Below are 26,607 nucleotides of genomic sequence, written 5' to 3'. Positions count from 1 at the left end.
GTTCGCTCAATTTTTTCCGGGTCCTATATTTAATATCCGAGCCAATCGTTCATCCTGCTTTTGCTGAGCTCCTATTTGTTGAAGGTTTCTACTTCACATTTTTCAGCTAACCACTGCCTGTTTTATACTTTATGCGTGGAAGCGTTTTGACCGACTCAATGTTTGAACGCTACCTTAAAGGAGTGCTTAGCCGTTTGATTTTTATCTATGTTTTTGAGCAACTTTGGAGGTCTTGCGCTTTTTTCGATGTTTTCTGACAAATTTGTTTCTTGTTTCTAATTTTTATCTCGTGACTTTCTTATAGTGTTGTATGTCTGGCTCTGTAAAAACAGAACTTTATTGCTCTCTAATTGAGAGCGTTGCTAGGACAAACTGTTCACCTTCGCGGTTTGATCTTTTGGTCCACCATTCTAGCCAGGTTTTGAAATTGTTTTCTTTCAACTAATTAGAGAGTTAGGATAATGGAAATGTCAACTGATTTTTGAAATTATGAGGCTCCGTATCCCTAAAGTCCAGAAATTTTTGCTACAGGTGGTGGAATGGTAGACCCTTCCCTTTTGGACGCCAGCATTTCGGCTGCTCAAATGGAGGTATCTCCTTCTCCGGGCGAAGGAAGCGTAGGGGCAGGAACTGGAGGAGTGGATTCATACGATAAGAATGTGAAGGTTCACCAGCTGCAGCAACAGGTATGAACATATTTCTGCTTTCTTGAGGTTTTGACTGTCAAATTATTAATTGCTCTTGAACGAAGTTCATAGCAATTATTGTAAACGTGTATGTCTTTTTTTATGCAGATTTTTCTCTTGACAATTTTGCGCTTTTCTTCTAGAACATTCTTTGACTTCTCAAGTGACTTTTTCACGCTTCCGTTCTTCATTTTTCAGTGATCTCTACTGCTTCGAAGTAAAGCTTGTTGTTAATATAAAATCGGTTGCAGCATAGTAAAGGAAGTGATTCATAGCGCAGTGGATAGTGTGGGTGGTTGTGGATCGGTATGTCAATGGTCCGAATCCCGGTGGGGGAAGTTGTTTTGCACCCATAAAGAAAACTTGATCTAGGCTACAGCGCCTGAATTAAATTGCATCGCCTGTCGTTCAAGAGCAATTTTTCCGACATTTGTCGGTTTATGTTATTTAATAGCCGACCTCATATTGTGGCCCTATTTTTGTTTACAAGCCAAAGGATTTGGATTATAGGTGCGCTCTTTTGGCAATCCAACGTATTTGGATCGTATTGGTGCGTTCTCTTTTTAAATCTGTTGGCACTTTTTTCGGCTTTTTCAGGTCAGTCAGAAGTCAAAATAGAGTCATGATTTTAATCACGCTGGAGTAGTAAAGGGAGCGAAAAAAACGAGTAGGTTTGAAACCTGAATTTCAATTTACTTACACAGTAGAATGAGAAATTAATATTACGAATTAGAACATTCTTTGAAACTTAGGACAAATTTTCTGTCAATTTCTATCTCTTCTTTTTTAATAGCCGCGAAGCGATAGCGGCTATTATTGGTGACATCGTGGTTTTTTACAATTCAAAGAATTTGAATTGTATTGGATCGCTGTCTTTTTTTAAGATCTGTTCACACATTTTCATGATTTTTGAAGTCAAATTGGACTAGTGATTTTGGTTACGCCGAAACAGGAAATTGAGCGATAAAGCGAGTGGTTTTGCGGTGTGAATTTTTTCGCTCTAATTTTAAAGTAGAATGAGAAAAAGGTGTTTGAACAAAAATTCGGTTTCTCGGTAGTGGTTTTTTGTTCACATGCGGCAAATTCACTCTGATTTTTACTGTTTTTTCGATTTTTTGGATCGGATTCTGTTCTAATTGGTTTTCCCAATCCATTCACATCTCATTCTAGGCCTAGTTTTTTGTTTGAATTGAATTTTTATTTCTCGCTAGTGGTTTTTTTGTTCACATGCGGCATTTTGACATTGATTTTCTGTTTTTTCTGTTTTTTGATCTGATTTTTTTCAAAATGGTTTTCTCAATTCACTCATAGTCCATTTTTGGTCTAGTTTTTCTGTTAAGTCAATGAAATTTCTTTGAATTGTACGTCAAGACTTGTCCTGCTATGGTTTTTACAATTCGATGAATTTGAATTGTATTGGGGCGCTGTGTTTTTTTTAAGGGGCGCTGTGGGGCGCTAAGTTCACACATTTTTCAATGACTTTGATCTTTCAAAACGGGATAAACAGGTAAAGCCCAGCGGGCATTAAGTTTCATTAGAGGCCCAAAGAGGGCTTTAGTAGTCTATAAAGTGCTTAGAGTGGTACAGCTGCTAGGATGACCTTAATTGAAGGTTAAAAGGTCGTTTTTAGGAGTTTTTGGGCTCAAAATGCTGCAATTTTCATGATTTTTTTAAAAAAAATTTCGTCATTTTTTGAGTTTTTCCAGCTTCAGGGGCCGAGGAATCTTCTTTGAGGTTTGATAATAGGGCACTGCATAGTTTCTAGTAACAACGGATTGGTTTTCAACAATTTAATGTCTCAAATTTTAGCTAATTTTTGATAAAATTTGTAATTTTTTTCAAGGTTTTCTAAAGTTTTGTCAGTTTTTCGTTTTTGTCCAGTCTCAAAGACCAAAAAAACCTATTCCTCCCTCTAATGAAAGTTACTGCATGGTTGTTAGTTTCAATGGATTTGTTTAAGACAATTTAACTTTTCGAATGTTAGAAAGTTCTTGATAAAATTTGCAATTTTTTTAAGTTTTTCCAAACCTTTTGTCTATTAGTGAGTTTTTCTCACCTCAGTAGCCAGCTAACCTCGTCCAAGGTTTGATAGTATGTTATTAAATAGTTGCCTGGGGGGCCAGTGAGTGGTTTTCTACATTTTATTTGAAAGAATTTCTATTTTTTGATATTTGAAATTTTTTCTAAAAATTATTGCCTATCGGTCTTTAAGCCCATGGATTGGAATTGGGTTATGGGATGGCGTCTAATAGCCTCCAGATACACAGAAACGATTCTGAAGATTTTATTATAACGATTTTCCGTAACATTTCATTAAAGTTTGCAATTGATTTTCTTTTTTTTATTTTTTCGGTCATTTTCGAGTTAATCGATCTTCAAGGGCCAATGAATTTCTTTTAGTTATTGGAGATATAATACTGGAGCGATTTCAGGAACAAAAATCGGTTTTGCACATGTTTTTGAAATAGGTATAATTAAAGAGATCAATTTTTGCCTTATGGTTAAAAGCTTCTAGAGTTTTAGCAATGAGTATATTTTTGTTCAGTTTTTTTGTTTTAATTTCTCAGTTTTTTGGAGATGATTTTGTTTCTGTTTTCGCTGGCATTGTTCACGTGATCTGCTGGTCAGGTAGAGTACTTCTAAGTGTTTCTTTCAATTCTTTGAATTGTATTTCAGGACTTGTCCTGCTATATTTTTTAATTCGTCGTCTCCATCGATGATTCTTACGACCTGACTTCTTGGAATTGACTTTTTCACTAACTTCTATTGCTTTGCAGTTAAAATTTGTGTTCGTGACGTCATTTCTGCTTTTAGGCCAATTGCGTGACTTACCTCACTCAAAAAATGACTTCTGAACTCACTTATGGAACTTTAAATGTTATCAACATTTAGTTAAAGATCAATAGTGTGCATCTAAGTAGTACCAAACGTATACGCCCTAATTCTTGAGTATTAGTCTTGAATTTTTGATTTCGAATATCAATTTTGAAAAAGCTCTCTGAGCACTTTTTCCTTATAGACCGTATGTGTCATAAAATTGACAGTCCGAATCTATCCCTAGTGGTCTATTAAAGGACTGGTGGTCGATCTATCTCTTATTTCTTTGGTTCTTCCAGTTCATGGAAGGCCACAAGCGTCTATCGCGGCTATTTTCCGGCAATCTGCCGGCTATGTTCTTTTTCTGATTCAATTCCCATGAGCCTCAACGGCTGCTACTTTCCGGCAATTTGCAGGCTGTGTTATATGTTCAAGATTGTTTTAAGATGAATTATGCTTATAGTTTGAGATTCATCGAATTTGCAAATATTATATGGTTCAAAACGACGGGACTATAAAGAGTGCTTAAGTTCTCTTGTTACTGATTTACTTCAGAATGAAATACCAAGGATAACATTGGATTTGAAAAGGCAGACATTATTTTTGTTTGTGTAGCTGAAAAATGTGATGCAACAGTTAAGTCAGCTGCAGCAGGGAACAGTGGAGGACCAAGTGAGCAGTTCGTCAGGGGGAGGCGCAGCAAGTGGTCAGCCACCCTCTTCGTCCTCTGTGAGCAAGCCAGGTGCAGCTAAGAGACGGAGAGTAGCAGGCGGCACCAAAGGGGGCGCTGGTGTTGCATCCACAGCCTCGGCAAAAGGTGGGGCCAAGAGTCAAGGAGAGACACGAGGCAGGAAAAAGAGACCGCCTTCGAATAGCTTCCCGTGAGTTAATTACTTAATGCAGCCATTATCGTTCGAGTTATTACACTAAAACCGTGGATTTGAGTTTTCGAGATTTCGACTACAAAGTTTCGGGTTAGCACTAGCCGCTACGGAACGATCTATTCACCTAAAACATAAATGGTGTCCAATTCGTAAGAGATTCGGCAGTTGCTCTGACACTTAGTATGCGTCCGTTTACTTCTAACGATGTTTGTTTCGTGCATCATTAATTTCGGCTATTTTAGTGGTCATAAACAAATTTTTGAGTCTTGTTAGTCTTTTGATGCCATACCATTGGATGATAGGATTTTCCATCGTACCGTTTTTTAGTGTTACCGATATGAAAACGAAAACTTAAGACGAAGCTGCAGCCTCAGTTGAGCAGAATTATAAATTCTCTTATTGGAAGCTTTGACGAGAAAATATACATAGAATAATTTCTTGACTCAAACTGCAATCCAAGTTGCACCTACTCACAAAATAATTTAACTGGACATTTTTTTTCATTTCGGTATTTTTGGAGGAAAGTGTATCCAACCGCAAAAGACCAAATCTATAAAAGACGGCATATTTACATAAGAGAAACTCTTAATATGAGAAACAATAATATCAACTTATAGGGATTTATTGTATCGAGACGTTAATCAGCAAACAAGATGAAGTATTATGTGTACATAATACTATGATTGTTTGCAGAGTTACGAGTACTTGTGCACCGGGTGGGGATGTTAGCGGTGGAGTGAGTGGTGGTGTTGGGGGAATGCACACTCCATACGACAGTGAAGACGAGAACCTGGACATTGCCATGACCTATGACGAGAAGCGGAAACTAAGTTTGGACATCAACAAATTGCCAGGAGAGAAACTGGGCAGAGTTGTTCACATTATACAAACAAGAGAACCATCTTTAAGGTCACTTTTATCTACAAGTATTTTCCTAATCAATAATACTGCCATAGAGTTTTAGCTGAAATAGCCGGTTGCGGGAAAAAACCCCACGAAAAAAACCCACTTCATATTAGATAGGAAATAAGCCCGCACGGAAATAAACCCCCACTTTACTATTAAAGAGCTGCGCATTTGGCCATGCCTGATTCGATTGGTAAAGCCCGTTATGGTTTTGCGAGCTTGCGAAACGACGTGAATTTTCAATTTTTTTTCTTAGGGATTCCAACCCAGATGAGATCGAGATAGACTTCGAGACCCTGAAGCCTTCGACGCTGCGCGAATTGGAGAGTTACGTGAACTCGTGTTTGAGACAAACAACTGCCGCCACCAGCAACAGTAACAGGTCCTCTTCAGGACCAGTAGCCACAACAGCAGCACAACACAGTAGTAAAAGCGGAGGGCCACCTTCTTCTGCCAACAAAAAGAAACAACAGCAAAACTCAAATGCACAGCCGCGCAAAAAGGGTGCGTGCAAAAACTACCTGCTCTCAAACAAAGTTATTAACTGCTCTCAAACGAAGTGTGTTGCAATTATATTAGTCCTGCTGGTCTTCTTTATGCGATTTTTTTGTTTCAAATCAAGATCTTAAAAGTTTGACCCCCCCCCCCCCCCAGTCGCACACTCCCGTCCACTTCAATCGTTGATTTAAACCCCCCTCGTCCACCATATTCACCCATCGCTTGACCACACCCCCCCCCCCCCCCATAATGCTAGCTATGCTTTAGCTGACTTCTGCCAAAGCCAACCTTAGTGAGCAACTCACCAGACGTTAGTCGGTTATGTTCAATTGAATATTAAGAATACAGGTCTATGAAGGCATCGCAGTTAAATCATTTTACGGCTGTACCATTAAATTCAGCCAATTAAATAGTTAATAAAGTCCAATGCCATTACTAAAAATGGATTGGAATTAGAACTAGCTGTAACCTTCAACAGAGGCAGTGGCTGAAAGATTAATAAAGCTAGTTTGGTTTAAAAAAGGAATAATATTGGATTTGTAATAGAAAATAGAAGTCTTTTTTTAAATAAACTGTGCTCGTAGAGTTCTTAAAGATCAGTGAAGCTATTTGTTCAAATATGTTTTTATAAGAGAGCTGAATAGCTAGCTGTATTGCGATTGTCTCGTTTTTTACCGCCTGCGGTTGAAGAAATGAGGAAAACTGATAAAACCCTATAGCATTCAATCTGGGTGCAGTTTGCTCGTCTATGGAGCGCACTTTACATTGAAACAGTTAGAAGGCATATATTAGAAAATTAAGCGGTACAAAGTTGCAAGTTTTGGACAGAGTTTTTGTGCATTTTTCTGTTGTTTTTTTAAATCAATCTTGCCCACAGTATTGATAACAGGATAACATTGTGTAAGCTGATCACTAACAACCCGTCAGCAACGTGTGTCTTTGAGAGCGATTCTTCGAACTTCCGTTGGTTATAAGTATTGTTTGATTGCTCTTGAATGAAGTTCATAGCAATTATTGTAAACGCGTATGCAATTATTGTAAACGTGTATGTCTTTTTATGCAAATTTTTCGCTTGAAAATTTTACGTTTTTCTTCTAGAACATTCTTTGACTTCTCAAGTGACTTTTTCACGCTTTCGTTCTTCATTTTTGAGTAATCTCTATTGCTCTCACTCCGAAGTAAAGCTTGTTGCTAATATAAATTGGTTGCGGCAAATCAAGAATAAGGTTCTGATGGCGCCGTTAGAAGTGCTTGGAGTCACGGTGCGGGGGTCAGGGATTCGAATCCCGGCGGGGGATTGGTTTTTTGCATCCATGAAGAAAAATTGATCTAGGCTACAGCCCCTGAATTAAATTGCCTCGCCTGTCAAGAGCAATTCTTCCGACATTTGTCGTTTTATGTTTTTTAACTATCTTTGAGAGAACAGATCTGTCTGCACTGAAGCAGATATACTGCTTAGGTGACGTTTGGCTAGGGCTTAAGTTTTATTCAAGTCAATTCCGTACTCTTTTGGCTGTTTTTTCTGATTAGAGTTGCGAGCAGTAATAAGGCAATGCAGGGGAGATCCTTTATTGCAATCCTACAATTGAATTTGCGCACTTTCTTTTTACAATTCAACGAATTTGAAATTTAGTGGTACGCTCCTTTTTTAAGATCTATTCACACTTTTTCTTGTCAATGAGAAGCCAAATTGGATTATTAATTTTAAGGACGCTGGAGTAGTAAACGGAGCTTGAAAGGAGTTTTAAGGCGTGACATTTTTTAAAGCCGCTTAAAAGTGTAGTGAGAAATTGGCGTTTAACCAGATTTCTTGTTTTTCAGAGATTTTTTATTCGCGTACGGCAATTTGACTTCCGTGGTCGCTGATTTTCGCGTCATGTTTTGACGAACACTTAAAAGGTAATACATGTGTTCTAATAATATACAGTTGCAGTTTTTTTAAACACCCAAAAAAGAATTTTTGGATTTTGCCTGTCTTTTATCTTTGTTTTTAGTCTCATTATTGATAGGTTTCAATGGGTCTCTATTGAATGGGTTTTTTATAAATAAAAGTTTTAATCACTTTTAACACCACTTTCAAAAATTATTAGTTATTAGTTTTTTGGCCTCTGCCTCTTTTTTTTGTTGTTTTGTAACTTCGTCTCGTTAATGATTGGTCTCATGCGCCCCTGTTAGTAGGAATTTGTGAGCTAATCTACTGATTCGAATTCCAAAAAATAAATGTTCTTGGACTTTGACACGACTTGTTTTCAAACGTTATGGGCGATATAGTCAGGTTTGAGTCTATTCAATTGTTTTTTATCCATAGATAACGGTTTTCACTACTTTGAAACTATTTGTTTTAAAAAGTATAGGCGTTTCTTGGGATTGAGTTTTGTCCGTTTTTAATTGCTCTCAAGGGAAGTTTGTAACAATTATATTATTTCTGTTGGTCTTTTTTATGCGATTTTTCGCTTGATCGATTTTTTGTCTGACCCATTTGACTTTTCGTCCCTAAAAACGGGATAAACAGGTGGCGCCCAGCGGGAATTAAGTTTCAATAGATGCCCATAGCCGCGATTAGTAGTTCTTCAAGTGCTTAGTGTGATGAAGCTACCGGGAAGGCCATAGTTTAAGGTTAAAAGGTCATTTTTAGGAGTTTTTGAGTCCAAAATGTTGCTATTTTTGATTTTTTGTTGGACCAGTCTGAACTTGAGGCTGGGTATAGTTGATAAAGGTTTTTTTGCAAGATATAGGTACTTTTTATGACCTTTTTGAGAGCTATATGTTTTGGTAATCCAAACAAAAATACCCAAATTTATACTAATTTTCACAATTTTTTTTCAAACGTTTCGAAAATTTGTCATTTTTAGGATTCTCCAGCCTCAAGAGCCGAGGAACCTCCTCTAGTATTTAATAATAGGTTACTGTATAGTTTCTATTTGTAATGGGATATTTTTCAGGATTTTAATATCACGAATTTAGGCAATTTTAAAAAAAAAATTCGCAATTTTCAAGTTTTTTTATTGTTTGTCATTTTTTAGGTTTTTCCAGACTCAGGAGCCAAGGAACCTCCTCTAAAGTTTGAATATAGGTTACCGCATAGCTTCTGGATGTAATGGAATGTCTTTTAAGATTTTAATATCACGTATTTAAGCAATTTTTAAGAAATTTATTTGCAATTTTAAAGTTTTTTTGAATACTTTCGAGTTTTGATTTTGTTTCGGCACCAGGGAGCTCCTCTGAGGTTTGATAATAAGCTGCTGCATAGTTTCTACTGTTGGTATTGTTATGAATATTTTAGTGACTCAAGTTTTAGCAATTTTCTGGTAAGATTTAATTATTGTCTTCCAAGTTTATGGATCATTGAGCCATTGAAAATATTAAAGGCTTGAAATAGGGATACTGGATTGGCTCTTGAGACAATGAAATCGTTCTGAAGATATAAATATTACTTTAGCAACATTTTTTAAATTTGCAATTGATTTTTAAATCATTTTTTGTCCTTTTCTGAGTTTAACGATCACTACTGGCCAAAAAAAAGTCTTGCTGATGGGTTACATGACAAAACTCCACAAAAAGTGATTTTGAACTTTTTTTTCATTGCGGAATGTAGAACTTTGAAACTTTTCTTTTGAATTTTGAACTTGCAGAGTCCAATCTCATCATGGAAAATATTCCTGGATCTCTCTACCTCTCTGTTGGTTTGGGTTTCTTTACTTCTCTCTCTCTCTCTCTCTCTCTCTCTCTCTCTCTCTCTCTCTCTCTTTCTCTCTCTCTCTCTCTCTCTCTCTCTCTTTCCTTAACTCTAGTTGATACCGCACTTCAGCTACTATGTGGCGTGATGTCCTCGTCTATCACCTCACGCCCCTTCAATTAAACTAAAGCTAGCTTCACTAAACCGGGGCTATCTGCTGACGAAGCCAACTGCTCGCCGGTCGTTTGAGAGCAATTCGCCCAACGTTAGTCGGTTATGTTTTATTTTTTTGTTCTGTCGCTTGGTTGTAAGTGATAGCTCTTATTCGATCTCTTCCCAGTTATTATTGAATCCATTCAAAGTTTTCAGTTTATTAGTAATAATTTTGGTTGACTTCGGAACCCTTTTTGGAAAATTTTAAAACTACTGATTGTTACCTTTATTATTTGCTACTTTCGTTTCGTGGTCCCCCATTTGTTTTCATTTAGGTTGATGTGCTCTCTAGCTTTTAGGTTTTAATTGCTTGTTCTAATGACTTTGTGCCACTTGTTCTCAGTGACATCATAAAAAGAGGTTTTGCCAGATGTTTGTTACCCCTTATACCTTCTCTCAGTGGTTTTCTAAAGTTGTCGTTTGCTGCCTTAACTCACTTTGTGTAAAATTTTTTGGACGTTGTTTACATTGTAAATTTGATAGCCCTATTTTCCTACAAAGGGGGAAATCAATTTGTGTAGTGTTCTGTTTGCTTTCGTGTTGGTCTGAATTATTTATCGGCGGCTGTTCTTTAAAGGAGGCTGATTCTGTTGACTCCAGTTTGTTCAATTCTTTGAACTGTAATTTAGGACTGGTACGGCTATGTTTTTGAATTCGCTTTAGCTTTCGTTCGTTTTTCCATTTACATCAGTCACAGCTTTCACGTTTGACTCGTTAACTTAACCTCTCACTTTCAACTTAATGGATTTTATTTTTCTTCTTAATTACGCAATGTAGTGAACAGTTTAAATTTCCAAAGAGCAAAATCAGAAGAAACAAGATAAACCGATGAAGCGCGGTCATTGAGTCATAGTGCATTAGGTTATCAAAGTTCATTAAAGCTATTGCTAACTGGCACTTGTATTGAGCTTAAGAGCCTTCTGTTTGCATGATGAATTAATTACAATTTTAGAATCTACTTGAAATTGCACAGCAAATTTGAGCTCTTGACCAAAGAATTCGATCAATTTCTCTTTTTTTCTTTCTGTTTTAATCCCGATGTGCGTCAAGCGCGGTAATGGCGGCTTTTTTATTGAATTTAATTACTCTCCTCCCCCTCCCCCAATTGAAGCAGCCTGCAATAGTCTGGCGCTCCCATTAGTCGTTCAAGAGCAATTCTTCACGACGTTAGTAGGTTATGTACAGTGACTTGATTTATTTTGTATAATATTTATTTTTGATATCATTGATCCCCTGCTATTGACATGGTATCACATATCGGACTCTGGAAATAGTGTTTTTTTAATAGGTGAGATTTCACAATTGAGTGACTCTAGCGGAGAGGGCAGTTCGGGTGACGAGGGCGGGGGTGTTGGGGGAGGAGGTGCCAATGAGGACTCCTCTAGTGACGACGATGACGATCATGAAGAGGATGATGCCAATGTGTCCTCAGATTTTTAAACTCCAACATGGGATCCATCGCAAGTCCAGGCCTCAACCATTGTGAATCTTTCAAAATGTCGCGCAGTTAGCTCTCAGTCGAATTAACTGTTAATTGGCGAACTGATTTGGAACTCATAATAGCTTATTTAAATTTATAATGATTTTAGATTTGTACAGAATTTTGGAAAGCAATGTTCAGCTGATACCCAAAAATTTGTTGCTTTTTGCAAAAAAAACCGTTTGACTAAATAGTGCGAATGCGTTGCTTTTCAAACAAAAATTGACCGTACTTGAATTCAAAGGAATTTAAGTAGCGACCCTTCTATCCTACTGGCCCTAATTAGATCCTCTCATATAACGTGACTTGTGTACTGATGATTTCCTCCTGGATGCCCTAAATTGTACTTTCTATAAAGAGATGTACTTTTCTGGTGATGCTAATTCGCTTTGTCTTAATCGGTTCATTTAAGCTAAATAACTGGATTTCATTGTAATCGCCCAACTTGCATCTACTAGACGCGCAACTTGCTTCTTAACAACTCTCAAATTTTAAAAGTAGCAAACATTATTGGTACCATCGACAGAAAAATCCATTCGAAACTGTAAATTTCTACAAAGCGGGGTGGGGAAACATATTCTTTAGCACCAAACCCTCTTCTAAGTCAGGACCGAAATTCCTCATATTACAAGGCTGGTTTAGAAGCAGGTTCAGACCACGATCTGCAGTGCTATTTAATTGAGAAAGTTAAAGATGGCCAATTGTTATCTCCAATATTCCTTCATTGTGCCGTGAGTTATTTTGAGCCAGTGACAACTTTTCCTCTCCTCGCCCGACAGCGTTTTGATTGGTTTCCGATACAGATCCTCCAAATTGCTATCTCTTCCTACAAGCGGCATCAGCTGTCTATTCTTCTTAGCTTTCGAGTTTTGCAACAAACCCGTTTCCAATTTTGTGTGAAAGTTATTTATTGTAATTTTCCCCCATAATAAAAATTATAAATTTATGAGTAGTCTTCGTTTTTATGGAATCATGCGACCTGTGTCAGGACAAAATACCCAATGCTAAAATACTTAATATGACAAATTACCCAAAATGTTTGCAAGGATTTTTTTCCTACTGAAAAGATTATCAGCAGGACTATAAATGTATATTTAAATGTTTACTAGTTCCTTTGGGCATGCCGCAACTGCTAGTGGGACTTATCCTAACGGAACATGATACCGAATGATCCGCTTAAGTATGAGAATTGCCAAAATATTCTTGTTATTATAGCTGCGAAGCTGTAAGCTGAGCGTAGCTATATTGCGGTGCTCTTGGTTTTTTTTTACGACTCGAAGAGGAGTATTGGTTTTCTTAAGGTTTTTTTTTTTTACCGGAAGTACTATTCGTTCAGACGATGTTTTGACCTAAATGCGAAAGCGAGTAAAATTGCAGTGTGAACTATTTTTTCTGAGCGAGAGAAGTTTTTTGATCATGCGCTGAGTTTAGTGAATGACTTTTTGACATTGAAAAGTAGTTTTTGACTGAATGGTACATAGATAACCGGTTTTAGCCGTTTTTTCGTCTGTGGCCTAGTTTTTTTTGCTTGTAATTTGGTTTTTTGTAGAAATAAATTTTAATCGATGCTATGTTGAAATGTAAACCCCGGAAATTGATAGCACAGTATTTTGCATAGCTCGAAATTGCGTTTCAAATGCGAAAATAGCACATATTTCTTGATTTTTTAGTTAATTTTCGGCTTTTTTTTCTATTAATTTCTTCATTTTTGGATCTTTTAGCTGTTTTTTTGTCAACAATCAGTTAATATGGCAACTTCCCTTTGATAATTCATACACCCAATGCCTCTTTCTACCTCGATGTAATTTTGTTTTATAAAACTGTACATTTGCTAATCCGATTTTCGTAGTTTTTTGCCAATTTTTTTTCAGTTTTTTGTTTGTATTTTGCTTTTAATTACTAGAAATAGTATTTTGGGGAACATGAGGGACTTTAATTTCGTTTCAATAAAAATGCAAAAAATTTTTGGTGTTAAGTTTTTGAAAAAACAGATAAATTTTTCTCATAAATGCAGTCTTAAATATTTTTTGACCACTTTTGCAAAATGTTTCATTGTTTCGCATGTCTGAATTCTGCATTTTCTTGTTTTATTCTCTTCAGCAAGTTGGATTTTTGTCTCGAATGACTCGTTGTCTTTTCTATGTCTCGAATGCTGATCAATGAAATGTACTCGTTTTTCTTGATTTTTTTAAATTTGATTTTTAATTTTCAAAAATCAAGAATTAGTCTTTTTGTTACGGTGTTCCTAACATTGTGTCCATATTCTTCACATTCTCGTTTGTATCATTCTAGTTTTGTCCTGGCATCTACTTTTATATTCGTTATATTGATTTTTTCAGTTGTTAAAAAATTGAATGAATTCAGCTTTTTCTTAGATCTTGGTTTCTTCGGTTTGCAATTGATTTAATTCAAAATAAGGCAGTACTGGGAGTTTGCTAGAAAGTCTTTTCCAACATTTCTACTTATTACTGTTCATTGCAATTTTCTTCCGGGCTTGGTATTGTTTTTAGACGATTTTTTGCCTTTGAATATTATTCTGTTGCTTTTGTTTTTCTATGATTAATTTAATTTTTGAATTAGTATGAAATCATGTTTTCTAGCATATATACAACAAGGAAGAATCATGTATTATTTTTGTCTATATTTCCGTGATTAGAAATCTAATTGTAGTGGTTCTCTGATTCTTAAGTTTGAGCACTCTTTTTTGAATAATTTTGACTTTCCTGTCTTTTTTGAAAAGTTTTTATCTGCCGTTTGCTTTCGCGATCTTTTTGAGATTAGAATCAAAAATTATCTGAGGGCAATTGATGGCCCTGTCAGCTTTGTCAGGCTATCACTTTTTTGACCATCCTAAAAATTTCAGACTTTTAACGTTACCAAACGTTTTCAATAATAAAATTTTGCTGCATTTTCTTTCTCTTGGTGACCGTGGTTTAAATTTCACCAATTTTTAGATCAGACCGGGGGAGGTAATGAGTTAATGGTTTAATACAAAAGGTAATGGCTTCAGCTTTTTGTGAAGTTTTGGTGATTCGAGTCGCTTCCGGAATTCTTCCGGGTATTTTTTTGTTTCGTCGTCTGACGCTCTTTTTTCGTTTTACATTTGTTCACACAGCAAAGCTGAAAAAGTCAAATTTTCTGAATGACTTCTTCCTCTCTCTAACGGCATTTGCGCGCGTGACGTCATTTCTCGCTCGCTTTAGCAAAAGTTTTTAGGTTATTTGCGTGATTAGATTTTGATCATACGTGACTTACCTCACTCAATAAAATGACTTCTGCACTTTAAAACTTAGGTTTAATTTATATTTGTTTAAGGTCAAAGGAACTCAAATGTGCAGTAGAGGTCCCTAGTAAGAGGCTTCTGTGGAATGAATTTTAACAAGCTTTTTTCATTTTTCGCTGAATAATTTTTCGCCTAGATTTTTTGAGCGGCGTCGATTTTTTTTTCAATTTTGATCTGTATCTGTTTCTATCTCTATATGGCACGCAGGTCTATTCTTTCGCAGCTATTCCGGCAATCTGCCGGCTATGTTACCAATTGCTAATTTGTGAAGTTCGGGTAATTGATGGACAGAGTAAAGGAAAGAAATTGGATGTAACGGCATTGATATTTTGGGTACATTATTTGGTTTTTAGCAATGGGATAGTTATGTAACCGAAGTGATCACAATAGCTGATTTACCAAACTAGAGCTATACTTATTGTCGAGAAAATCTAGAACTATTTTAAAATTTTAACGTCCTGCGCCAAGACAGACTACTTTAATGTTGGGTGATCAAATCGCTGGTAATCGAAGCCAACGATAAATTTTGTATACAAAAATATAGCACAAAAGTCTCTTAACTTGTGATATATCCATCTAGTCTTCAGAATGCAGTGAAATTCATTTGGTATTACCACCGAAGTTTTCTTGATAAGTTAAATTTTTGGAACCAAGTGTTCTGAAAATTGCAGACGAAGCTATAAAAAGATTGTTTAAGAAATCAGGCAAGTTTGTTTCAAAGTCAACCATGTGTACGAAATAGAGTGATTGTAATTGCAGCTTCTATCCGAATATCTGCAAGATTTGCTTTTCTGCGTTTGGCAGTTCTTCAGTCTGCATCTTGTTCAGATAAGTTTAACCACCAATAAAATACTTCGGCGTTAACAAATCAGGGTGCTCAGTGGTGTCATCTCTCCAGAGGTTTGTGATGACCACAATCGCAACGTATCTGGGTGAGTGTTTGTAGGGCAGTCGGACTTCTTGGTCAATGGGACTCCGTGGTATATCAATTGAACCTACAAAAACTTAATTGAGCGTAAAAAAACGTGCCTGCCATCATGCTCGGCAAACTTTGGACTAGAACTTGCACGCCATGGAGTACTTGTTTCGCAGATCGAGTGGCACTGGAAGCTCCAAAAGTTTTACAGCGAGGGCAACTGCAACTTAAAAATCTTTTCTCAGAATAGTATTGAATCGATTTTTGGTGATTAAAGAAACAGCGCACCCGTTTTATCTAAACATTTTATTTAAAGCAAAGGGCATAGCACTCATCGGCTGGAATCGATGCTGCCCTCCCACTGGCTTCAAGACGTAAACTTACGGCGTACGATTTTGTGTTGATGTTGGTGTTGTTACAATAGTGGGTTGAAGGTGTTAGGTAATTATCATGAATTTTATGCTATTATTAGCTGAATTTTTTTCAGCTATTTTGCCAATTTTACGAGAATTTCAGCAATTTTTTGTTTATTGTTTTGTTTTGCTTCTTTAAGTGGGATTTGAAAAGACGCCTACAGATAACTTGGATACCAAGTAAGAACAGTTTCGTTGGTATAGAACATATTTTTGGTTGAGAAAAATGGCAATATAGTGAACTTTTAACTATATTTGCTTTTCGTAATTTTTGATATCAAGCAAAGTTCAAGCAAAAACTTATACAGATTTCTGCCGTCTTTTAAATTAGTTGTTTTTGAGCTTCTTTTAGCTTGTGCAAAGTTGTGCGAGCTTTTTAATAGTTTTGATTTCATGAAAATAATTTCATTTGTATGTGTACGTGCAATGAAGTAAATGAGTTTCTTTAATTTTTTGTTTTCGTCTTTTGGCCATTTTTTGTTATTTGAGGTTTTGTTATTTAAATTCTTATTTTATCAGCTTTTTTGCTTTTGGCCAATAGTTAATGGGAAGGTTATTTCGGCGCGACGATTTTAGGTCGTTTCCAAAATTATTTCGGCTGTTTTTAAGCTCTATCGACACTTCTTCTGGCTTTTTACCTCAATGAGAAGTCAAAGTAGAGAGGTGATTTTATTCTGGCCAGAGTAGTAGAGTGAGAAAAAAGCGAGCAGGTTTGGTGCCTTGTTTTTTCGAAGTACATTTAAAAAGAGTCAGAAGTAGATAATTGCACAAATTTTAGAGCAATTTTAACTATTTTTGAACAATTTTAGAGCTACATTTCTTTCATATACGGCAATTTTCTATAGAGTTCTATTAATACGATACATATGCGTTGTAATTGCAACTGTTTTCGTTTGCTTGAAATTTTTAAGGTAGAGAGACCATTTGCTGTTGTAAAATGTTAAGTAAGTTTTGTTTTTTTCTTTTTATTCCGTTGTTTCCCCACTTAGTATCATTATCTCATCAATAAAAAATATATTTCCGAATATATTGATCCCCCGGTTGTTTTGCTGTTTTATTTTGCGGTTTTGTTGCTAAGTTTTATTAAGAGATACATGTTCGCCCTGTTTCTAACTAGTGCTCTGCTCAAAACTCGTGTAGTTGTTTGTTTGTACCTCCGCTGTAGCTTGTCCCAGCCCGGTTGAGAAAAGTAGGAACGGAAATACATCCAAAACATACTGGAACAATCAGATTCTTCATTTTTGTCTTGAAAAAATTTTTCAATAAATTAGCTGTTCCTGTGCCCTGCCGACAGAACTCCCCCGAGAAGTCATCTCCGCGGTGAAGGTGTTTATGATTGGTCAGAGCTTCGAGCTCTTTTGTTGTCTTTGTGTGTTTCACAGTTTGATTCTGTGTTTGTTTTTCATGAAAAACTTTGTCTTTTCACAACTTTCATTTGCTTTGGTTTCAGAGGTGACGGTAGGAGCCTCGGACTTCGACGCTAATCCGGTGAGTTTGCACGTTATGATCTGTTTGGTTTCACCATTAGAAGCGATGAACTGAGCGTGTGTTTGCTCAGAGCCTCCTGTGACAAAAGTCTGCAATTACATGAGCACTGTTAGCTCTCATCGAGTGCTTTTTGCATGCATCTCGCCTGCTGATAAGCGGCAGCGATGTTCTTTGGTTAAGGGCTCCAGCAGTGACGGCTTTAGCATTGTTTGCTCGCTCTGCAGAAAGCGTTCTATGATCATTTTCAGCAGTTATTTAATTCCCGTGTGTCCGCACTCATAGAGCGCTTTGCCCTTTTACCCACAAGCACATCAAGCCACCTGCTTTCGTTTGTTGGTTTTTTGAGATTGATCGTATCTGCTTTTTTGATGATAAACCCGTTTTAAAACTTCTCGTTTGTTTGAGACCTTTTTCAGAACTCCAAAAGCCAAAACTTTTCCACCTTGACGGTCAGGATGCGTTAGCCAACACTAGTAGACGTTACTGGTTGCTAAAAGAAGAAAAATTTTGGCATTGTTGTCATCTTTATCTTTTAGTTACTTCTATTTGTTTCAAAATAGTTCTCGGACTTGTGTTCTGTTTGGATTTGTTATAGAAGTAAGATTTTTCTGCTTTTTCTCCAAGTTTTGTATATTTGTAATGTTTTTATTTCGATAAATTGCAGTATATTCAGGCATTCCCCGGGATTGTGAAAATTGCAATAAATTTTATATTATTTCAACAAATCTGTCTGAACGCCCTTTTTTTATTCAACATTTTATTCGACCACCGCGAAGAAATTTTGTTAACTTTTACTGTTAACCGAAGTTTCTACGTGTATAATGCATATGGACACCACTGTTTTAGATATAAAAATTGGATTGTTTCTTTCTCGGTTCCTTTCGTGCCTAGAAGAACTAGATCTAGTTTCTGTTCCAAAATTGAGCTCTTTTTAATCAATTTCTCTTTAAATCGATTTATGCCAATTACTGTAAAGCTTGGTTCATTAGACGTCTCTTTTTGCAAAAAGAAGCTTAAAGTTGGCATAAGTTTCAAAAAAATCTCAAATTAGTCTTCAATACTTCGAACAGTTTTGAAAGTTAAATTTTTTACGCGCGTTCAGTATTTCCTTAGTTTTTACTGAGTGGATTGCATTTTAACTGAAAAATTCCTAGGGAATCTGACATTTGCCTCGTTTATAGCTCCGTCGTAGCCGGTCTCAGCCCGGTTGAGTAAAAGAGGACAGGTCACAAACCCAGAACATACAGGAAAAAACGGTTTTTCACGATAACTAGAGAAATTTTTCGAACACATTAGCTGTTTCCTTTCCCTTGCCCTTAGAACTGCACTGTGGATTTACTTACTGGCTGCAGAGGTTTCTGCTTGGTCATTGCTTTGAGCTGTTTTGTCTTCTTTGTGCATTTATCTGTTTGATTCGGGGTATGCGTTTTTTTTTCAAGTTAGGCTAAAGAATTATTTCTTCAGAGCTTTTATTTGATTTGGTTTTAGAGACGACGGTAGCAGTAGTGGGCTTCAAACCTCAACTGGTGAGTTTGTACGCCGTGCCTTGTTTTGTTTCTGCGTTAGTAGTGATAGCACGAGCTTTTTTGGACAAGGCGCTGCAATTACATAAGCCCTGTTAGATCTCATCAGTTGCATTTCGCTTTTTGTGTTCAAAATGGGAAGCTGGTCAGCGGCAGTGGTCTTCTTTAGTTGAGCACTCAAGCAGTGACAGCTCCAGCAATGTTTTTTTTTCTTTACGTAAACAGTGAGCCGAATAATAATATTCTTCGACCACGTAGAGAAACTTTTATTGCAAAGAAGACCCCAGATTGGAATAGTCGGGTCCAGTGAATCAAACTTTTTTGGGTTTGAAAAACTTTTGTGAGAAACGTTTCCAGTTTTTTGAGCTGTTAAACCTCAAAAAATTGTCCGTTTACTTGGTTTCTGTTGCTCCGTATACTCTGGTAAAAAATATAAGATTAGGGGTGAAAAGCGGTGAAAAAAACTATTTTTACCTCAAAGCGCCCGCGTTTTCAGCGTTCAATGCGGTGAATTCTGCTGACAGCGGTGGAAAACACTTTTCACCGCATTCTGCTGGTAGCGGTGATTTTTTTCACCGCATTCTGCTGGTAGCGGTAAAATTTTTTTCATCGCATTCTGCTAGTAGCGCTGAAAAAAATTTTCACCGCATTCTGCTGGTAACGGTGAAAAACTTTTTACTTCTCCGTTTACTTGGTTTCTGTTGCTCCTTAAGCTGTTTCATTTAAACTGAAACTCTCATTAAGCTGTTCTTCAAGAACCAGGTCTGCTTTTTCTACCAACATAGAGCTTTTTGTCAATTTTTCTCTAGATTGTTTTTTATTTTTTAATGATCCCTGTCTCCTATTTAACACCAGTAGATGCCTCTTAATGCAAAAGGCACCACAGTTTTGGCGTAAAGGTGCAAGGGATAGAAAACTATTTTTTATGAATCAAAAAATTCCCAGAAGAGTCTTCAAGATTTCGAGGATATGTGAAAGTGAGATGTCCGCGGTTGCTCTTTTGTGAAAGTGAGATGGCTGCTCTTTTTCCGCGGTTGCTGTTGTTCCATATTGTGTACCAACTAGTTGGTTTGCATTTTTCGGGATAGTAAATGTGCAAAATGTCGGATTTTCTCGAAGATCACGATTTTTCCCTGATCGGTTGGCTGTTTTGTTTGCCCTATCGTTCTTTAGGTTTACTTCGAGATAAAGGTTCGCCCGGTTTCTGCCTAGTGCTCTGCTAAATTCTTGTGTAGTTGTTTGTTTTGAGATCCGCTGTAGCCGGTCTCAGCCCAGTTGAGAAAAGGAGGAGAGGAAACACAGCCAGAATATACTGGAAAAGTGGGGTTTTTAATTTTGATTTGAAGAGGTTTACCAACACATTAGCAGTTTCCTGTCCCCTGCCCACTTTACTGTACCCTGCGTAGTCAACTCTCCCAGAAGAGGTATCTGCCTGGTCACGGGTTCGAGCTCTTTTGTCTTCCTTGTCTATTTCACTGTTTGTTTCTGCTTTTGTGTTTTCATGTTAGGCTAAAAGTTTTGTCTTTTTAGAGCTTTGATTTGCTTTGGTTTCAGAGGTGACGGTAGAGAAACGTTTATTGCAAAGAGGATCCCAGATTGCAATGGCTGCGTCCAGTGAATCAATTTTTTTTGGTTTGAAAAACATTTGTGAGAAATGTCTGCAGTTTTTCGAGCTGTTCTAACTCAAATAAATTATCCGTATACTTGGTTTCTGTTGCTCCGTATACTCTGGTAAAAAATATAAGATTAGGGGTGAAATGCGGTGAAAAAAACTATTTTCACCTCAAAGCGCCCGCGTTTTCAGCGTTGAATGCGGTGAATTCTGCTGACAGCGGTGGAAAACACTTTTCACCGCATTCTGCTGGTAGCGGTGATTTTTTTTTCACCGCATTCTGCTGGTAGCGGTAAAATTTTTTTCATCGCATTCTGCTAGTAGCGGTGAAAAAAATTTTCACCGCATTCTGCTGGTATTGGTGAAAAATTTTTTCTTTGAGCTTTTTTCAGAACTCATAAGCTTGATATTTTTCACCTTGACGGTCAGGCCAACACTAATAGACTCTCCGTGCTTCAAAAATATTTGCAAAAACTAGTGGCATTGTTTGGTTCCTAATTTTTTAACTACTTTTCTTCATGTTTCAAAATATTTCTCGGACATGTCTTCAATTTATCGATGTCATAGATGCAAAACTTTGTCAGCTTTTCCCCTATTTTTTGTATTTTTCTAAAGGTTTATAATTCGACGGATTTGCAATATACTCAAAAACTCCGTGGATTTGTGAAAATTGCAATAAAAGTTTATGTTTTTGAAACCATTTTGTTTTTGCACCCCTTTTTGCTTTTATTCGACTTCCTAGAGGAAATTATGTTGACTTTTACTGTTGACCTGTTTCCACGTGCATAATGCATATGGACACTTCTGTTTTAGATATAAAATTTGGATTGTTTCTTTCTCGGTTCCTTTCGTGTTTAGAACTAGATCTAGTTTCTGTTCTAAAATTGAGCTCTTTTTTAATCAATTTCTCTTCAAATTGATTTTCGGCCAATTTATGTTAAAGATTGGTCCATTAGACGTCTGTTTTTGCATAAAGAAGCGCAAAGTTGGCATAAGTTTCAAAAAAATTCTCAAAATAGTCTTCAATAACTTGAATTGTTGTCAAAGTGGGGTACTGCTCTTTTTTCGTGCTTTCTGTTATTCCACAATTTGTACCAACTAATTGGATTGCTTTTTGAAGGAAAATTTTGAATATGAAATGTGCAAAATGTAAGATTTTATCCGATATATTAATTTTCCCCATTGTTTTAATGTTTCATTTTGTTGTTTCTTAGTTTAGTTTCAACAAGATGCAGGTTCGCCATGTTTCTACCTAACGCTCTGCTCAAGCCTCCTATAATTGTGCTTTTTTAACTCTGCCGTAGCCGGTCACCAACACGATGGCAAAACACAGTCAGAGCATTCTAGAAGATCTCAAAATGTATAATTCTCAAACAAGACGTAGTTTTTACTATGTTATACTAGTTTCCTGTTTTTTTGTTAGTTTTAATTGGTGCTAGAGTATGGGTCTGGATTTTAATTAGTGCTCTGATGAAATCGCGTGTAGTTGTTTATTTGTTGCTCCGCCGAAGCCGGTCCCAGCTACGAGTAAAAGAGGAAAGGAGATTCTCCTAGAACATAGTGAAAAAGTCGCGTTTTTCAATTTGATTGTAGAAAACTTTTCAATATATTAGCCATTTCAAGTTCTTTTGCTCCACATTTGAAAAAAAACTGGGCCGTGATTGAACTTGCGTAGCTTATAGACAGGGATCGACAATTTTTGTTAATTAAGAATTTGGAATTTGGATAGACTCACGTTTGTATGTGAAAAGAATTTGGATGGACCATGGTTTGTGTTTGAAAAGATCTGGGATGGACAGAGGTTTGCATTTGCGATTTTTGCTGTTTGTGATTTTTTCTGTTTATGCCCCCCTGTACGTTATTGACCCCCAGTTATGGAGCACATGTCATTGCATGTTAAATCATTACGTAAAAATCTGGCACGTTGCCTATGGTGGGAGGGGAGGTGCAAATAATGTGAACGCAGTAAGTTAGGGGGCACAAACTAAAAAGAAATTGGATCGAACCAATGGTGTATGAAAAGAACCTGGCCAGACCATTGAAAAGTGCTCGGCCAAAGTTGCATATGAAAACAATTGTTTTGGCTTTTTGAAAAGAGTTTAACATGAATATTTAATATGGGGACCCCAACCATGTAATGCAATTGAATATTTACACACCAGTACCTGGAATTATCATGTACCTAATAATTACAGGTACGGGGTGTAAATATTCAATTGAATTACATGGTCGAGGACCCCATTTTAAATATTCAAGAGTTGGTTTTTTTTCAATCAACTTGAGAAAGTTTTCCGGCACTACATGAGCTATATTTGATCATTATAACAATGATCAAGCTGTGTCATTTTTGGCTCTTTTGGCAACCTCATTTGTGCAGGTGAAAAAATAGATTAGGTCCAGATTTATGATTCGAATCATCGGGTCTGGGATTGGAATATAGTAAATTATGATTCGAAAAGCCCGATATATGACTCGAAATACGGGGTCATTGTTCAGACATAACAGATTTATGAATCGAATTACCGGGGTTTTGTTCTGAAATACAGGAATCAAAATTTGAAGTAAGGGATGAATGATTCGAAGTGTATCGATTTATGACCAGAAAAGCCAAATTTACGACTTGAAAGACCGGGTCACAGTTCCGAAAAGCCAAATTTTTAAATCGAAATACCGGGTCATTGTCCCGAAATGTGAGATCTATTAATCCGATTACTGGGTCATTAACTACTTCCGGGACCGCGTTTTTAACTACCCGGAAGGAGACCCCCAAGCGAGGTTTTGTCGGGTCATAATTCCACGACCTCAACCCGGGGTCTTTTCATAAACTCCAGGTATACACTAAGTTGACCAATGCTCTTTTTATTTTGAAAGATAATCACGGTGTTTGCTGAATATTACACGTTGTTTTCGAACTTTAATAAATTTCAATGCAGGCTGATTTTGAATCTTTCCGTTTGTGCCCCCAACCCCTGATGAAGTCCGCAACCCAAGACTGGCACTGGCCAGACCGACCTGGGTTGCGGACAGGGGGGTCCGGTGCGACCCAACCCAATGGCCTGGAAAAAATTTGGGTCACTCCTTTCGTCTGGTCAATGGCAATTTTGGTCTGGTCGGTCTGGTCAATACCCATATTTTGGTCTGTTCGGTCTTGCCAATTCCCGTATTTTGGTCTGTTCTGTTTGGGCAAAACCCATATTTCGGTCTGGAGAGTATCCATATTTCGGTCTGTTCGTTCTGAATATCCATATTTCGGTCTGTTTGGTCTGGCCAAAACCCATATTTCTTGGTGCATATTATTTGCACCCCTGAGACGCAGGTGCCATGCTTTTACATAACGACTTATTATGTAATGACACGTGCTCTTTACCTGAGGGCTGCATGCTGTACTGGGAGGACACAAACGGAAAAGATCCTTTAATTTTATCAGGTTTCGTATCAAGGGACTGACTATTAGCGCGAACGCTTGTTCGCAATTAATGAAGCATGCAGTACTTTCCATTCTGAATTTTTTGTCGATTGGAACGTTTCAAACAAGACACCGCGTCAATTGTTGACAGCTTACGGCGGAAACCATCCAGGCTAGGTAGTAAATTAGATGTTTTCTACCCATTGTTAAGTCGTTTCCAAATAATGCTAGAGTTTCATAGTGTTATCTATAGCGATTAGACACAGCAGTTAGCAAATCCTGTATAGAGCAGACTTGGGGAGCAAAGATTGAATCGTGAAAACAGTTTTGGTGATTTGAAGGAACCAGGTTTTGGTACTTTCCCGGGTCGAGGTTTGGTAAAAAAAGAAATAAGATTAGGGGTCAAAAGCGGTGAAAAAACTATTTTCACCGCAAAGCGCCCGCTTTCTTAGCGTTGAAAGCGGTGATTTTTTGTAAGATTTGCGGTCTTTAGAGGTGATATTTTTTCACCGTTTTCGCAAAAAGGGAATTGCCGTAATAGGGTTCGAACCTCTCACCTCCTGTATGTCAGCAATTTCTTCTTCCACTGCGCCATCTGTCACTAACTTCAATGCTATTTCCTGTGAATTTAATAAGAGTTGAAATTAGCTATTAATATTTGCATTATTTGTATTTTTAGGGGTGAAAAATTGTTTTTAACCGCACTCTGCTGACAGCGGTGGAAAACGTTTTTCACCGGATTCTGCTAGTAGCAGTGAAAAAAAAAATTACCGCATTCTGCTGGTAACGGTGAAAAGATTTTTCTTCACCGCACTCTGCCAATAGCGGCGAAAAAAACTTATTTCACCACTTAAGCGGTAAAAAAAATTTTTCACCGCTTAAAAATTTTATTTCACTGCATTCATCGCATTGAGCGCAAATCTTTTTGTTCAAATTCACCGCAAATTTTGCATCTTTTAGCAACTTTTTGCTGTGACACCTCGACGCGGCCGGGTTTTGCTTATTTCATTCGGATAACCCAATATTTCTGTTTAGCCAAACTAGGCACTCTACGATACTATAACACCCCTATCATGGTAAAACACTATTGGGTTTTTAGATTATTTGATCACAAAGCTGATAAAACCGCTAGGGCTTCCCATTTTTCAGAATTCATATTCCCAATTTAAGTTTTCTTAGAGCGCTAATTCTGTACATTTCCGATTTGTGAAGAATTGATCATTATTTTTGGTTGTTTGTTCTAGCCTAGTACTACAGAAGTTTTTTTGAAATGAAAAGTCCTTATAATAAATCCTAATATATTGCTATTGTTATCGATGTCACATACTTTCGCCCCAATTGTTTTATTTTTCTGTTTGTCCCCGAAATCTCTTCGATGAACTTCTGCTTTTCTTAATATATTATAATCTTGATTGAAAAACCGCTAATTTGAATTCTAAATCTGACGTGGTCGTTTTAAGTTAACTTTGTTTTAATTATTTTAAGTGCAACATTCGACATCTTAACGGTAGCAAATTTTAAATCAATAAGACAAAATTAAACTGCTGCTTTTTTTGATCAAAATTACTTTTCAGGCATTCTAACCCCCTGTTTACTCCAGCACACCTTTCAGTTGATTAGTCGTGTTCTCTTTCGTTTATGAGAGAAAAAAAAGTTCTATTGATTTTAAACTGCCTCTGCCCTTGAATGAAAACAAGACTGAATGTCAATCAACAGCAAAAAATATTGATGATAGTTCGATAACACATCCATTCTGAAAATTTGCAAACTCATAGAAGCTGCCTTTGATATAGGAGAATTAAACAAAAAACCTTCCTTCTCAGTTTTTGAAGTTAGGTCGTAACTTTCTCCATTTCGGGCCTCAAATTGACTGGCAGTACGGATTTAATTCAGTTTATATGTGTATTTTGTCTGTTTCATCAAACGAAAACACCACCATTTATTAAATTCTACCCTAGTATTATAGAAGTTTTTTTCTGAATGGAAAAATCAGAATGGTATCTACAATTTCTTTCATTTACAGAGCGTATTTGAAAACTTTAAATTGTGAGTTTATCAAACCTTTGAAGTGGTGACACTTTTATAAAAGAAGTACAAAAAAGTATAGGATCATCAGATAATTTTCTTTCGCAAAATTTGCAGATGCAAGAGTTTTCCTCCAACTTGTAACATTCTTCCATGCAGCAGACCTCTGCTCTTTTTATTTTGAAAGATAATCATGGTGTTTGCAGAATATTACACGTTGTTTTCGAACTTTAATAAATGCAGGCTGATTTGGGATCTTTTCTGTTTCTGACCCTAACCAATGATGAAGTCAGCAATCCAAGACAGGCATTGGCCAGACCAACGTGGGTTTCGGAAAGGGGGGTGCGGTGCAATCGAACTCAATGATCTGGAAAAAAATTGGGCCATTCCTTCCGTCTGGACAATGGCAATTTTGGTCTGCCCGGTCTGGTCAATACCCGTATTTTGATCTGTACGGTCTGGCCAATACCCATATTTAGATCTCTCCGTTCTGGCCAATACCCATATTTCGGTCTGTTTTTTCTCGGCAATACCCTTTTTTAGGTCTGGTCGGTTTGGCTAATACCCTTTTTCTTGTCTGTTTGCTCTGGCCAATACCCTTATTTCTTGGTGCATTTTATTTGCACCCCTGAGACGCAGGTGCCATGTTTTACATAACGATTTACTTTGTAATGACACGTGCTTGAAATGAAAAACATATTTCTTGATTTGAAGAAACCAGACTGGTACCTTCGCGAGTCGATGTTTCGTAAAATTAAATGTAAGATTAGTGGTGAAAAAT

At 36.9% G+C, this 26,607-nt stretch overlaps 2 protein-coding genes across 2 annotated transcripts in view; one reads left to right on the top strand and one right to left on the bottom strand.

The window, feature by feature from the left end:
• The window catches only part of LOC142336145 (bromodomain-containing protein 3-like), a 54,068-nt gene extending 41,955 nt beyond the window's left edge, over positions 1-12,113 (top strand). The window contains exons 8-12 of the mRNA XM_075384731.1: positions 532-686; positions 4,119-4,384; positions 5,081-5,296; positions 5,550-5,797; positions 10,969-12,113. Coding sequence (XP_075240846.1) covers positions 532-686; positions 4,119-4,384; positions 5,081-5,296; positions 5,550-5,797; positions 10,969-11,120 — 1,037 coding nt within the window. The 3' untranslated portion in view covers positions 11,121-12,113. The remainder of the gene's footprint in view (positions 1-531; positions 687-4,118; positions 4,385-5,080; positions 5,297-5,549; positions 5,798-10,968) is intronic.
• The window catches only part of LOC142336147 (multiple coagulation factor deficiency protein 2 homolog), a 548,941-nt gene that overhangs the window by 269,603 nt on the left and 252,731 nt on the right, over positions 1-26,607 (bottom strand). The window lies entirely within an intron of this gene.

Source organism: Convolutriloba macropyga, chromosome 3 (genome assembly GCF_964194025.1).
Source record: "Convolutriloba macropyga chromosome 3, txConMacr16.3, whole genome shotgun sequence".
Lineage (NCBI taxonomy): Eukaryota > Metazoa > Xenacoelomorpha > Acoela > Convolutidae > Convolutriloba > Convolutriloba macropyga.
This window is presented reverse-complemented; position numbering and strand designations above follow the sequence as displayed.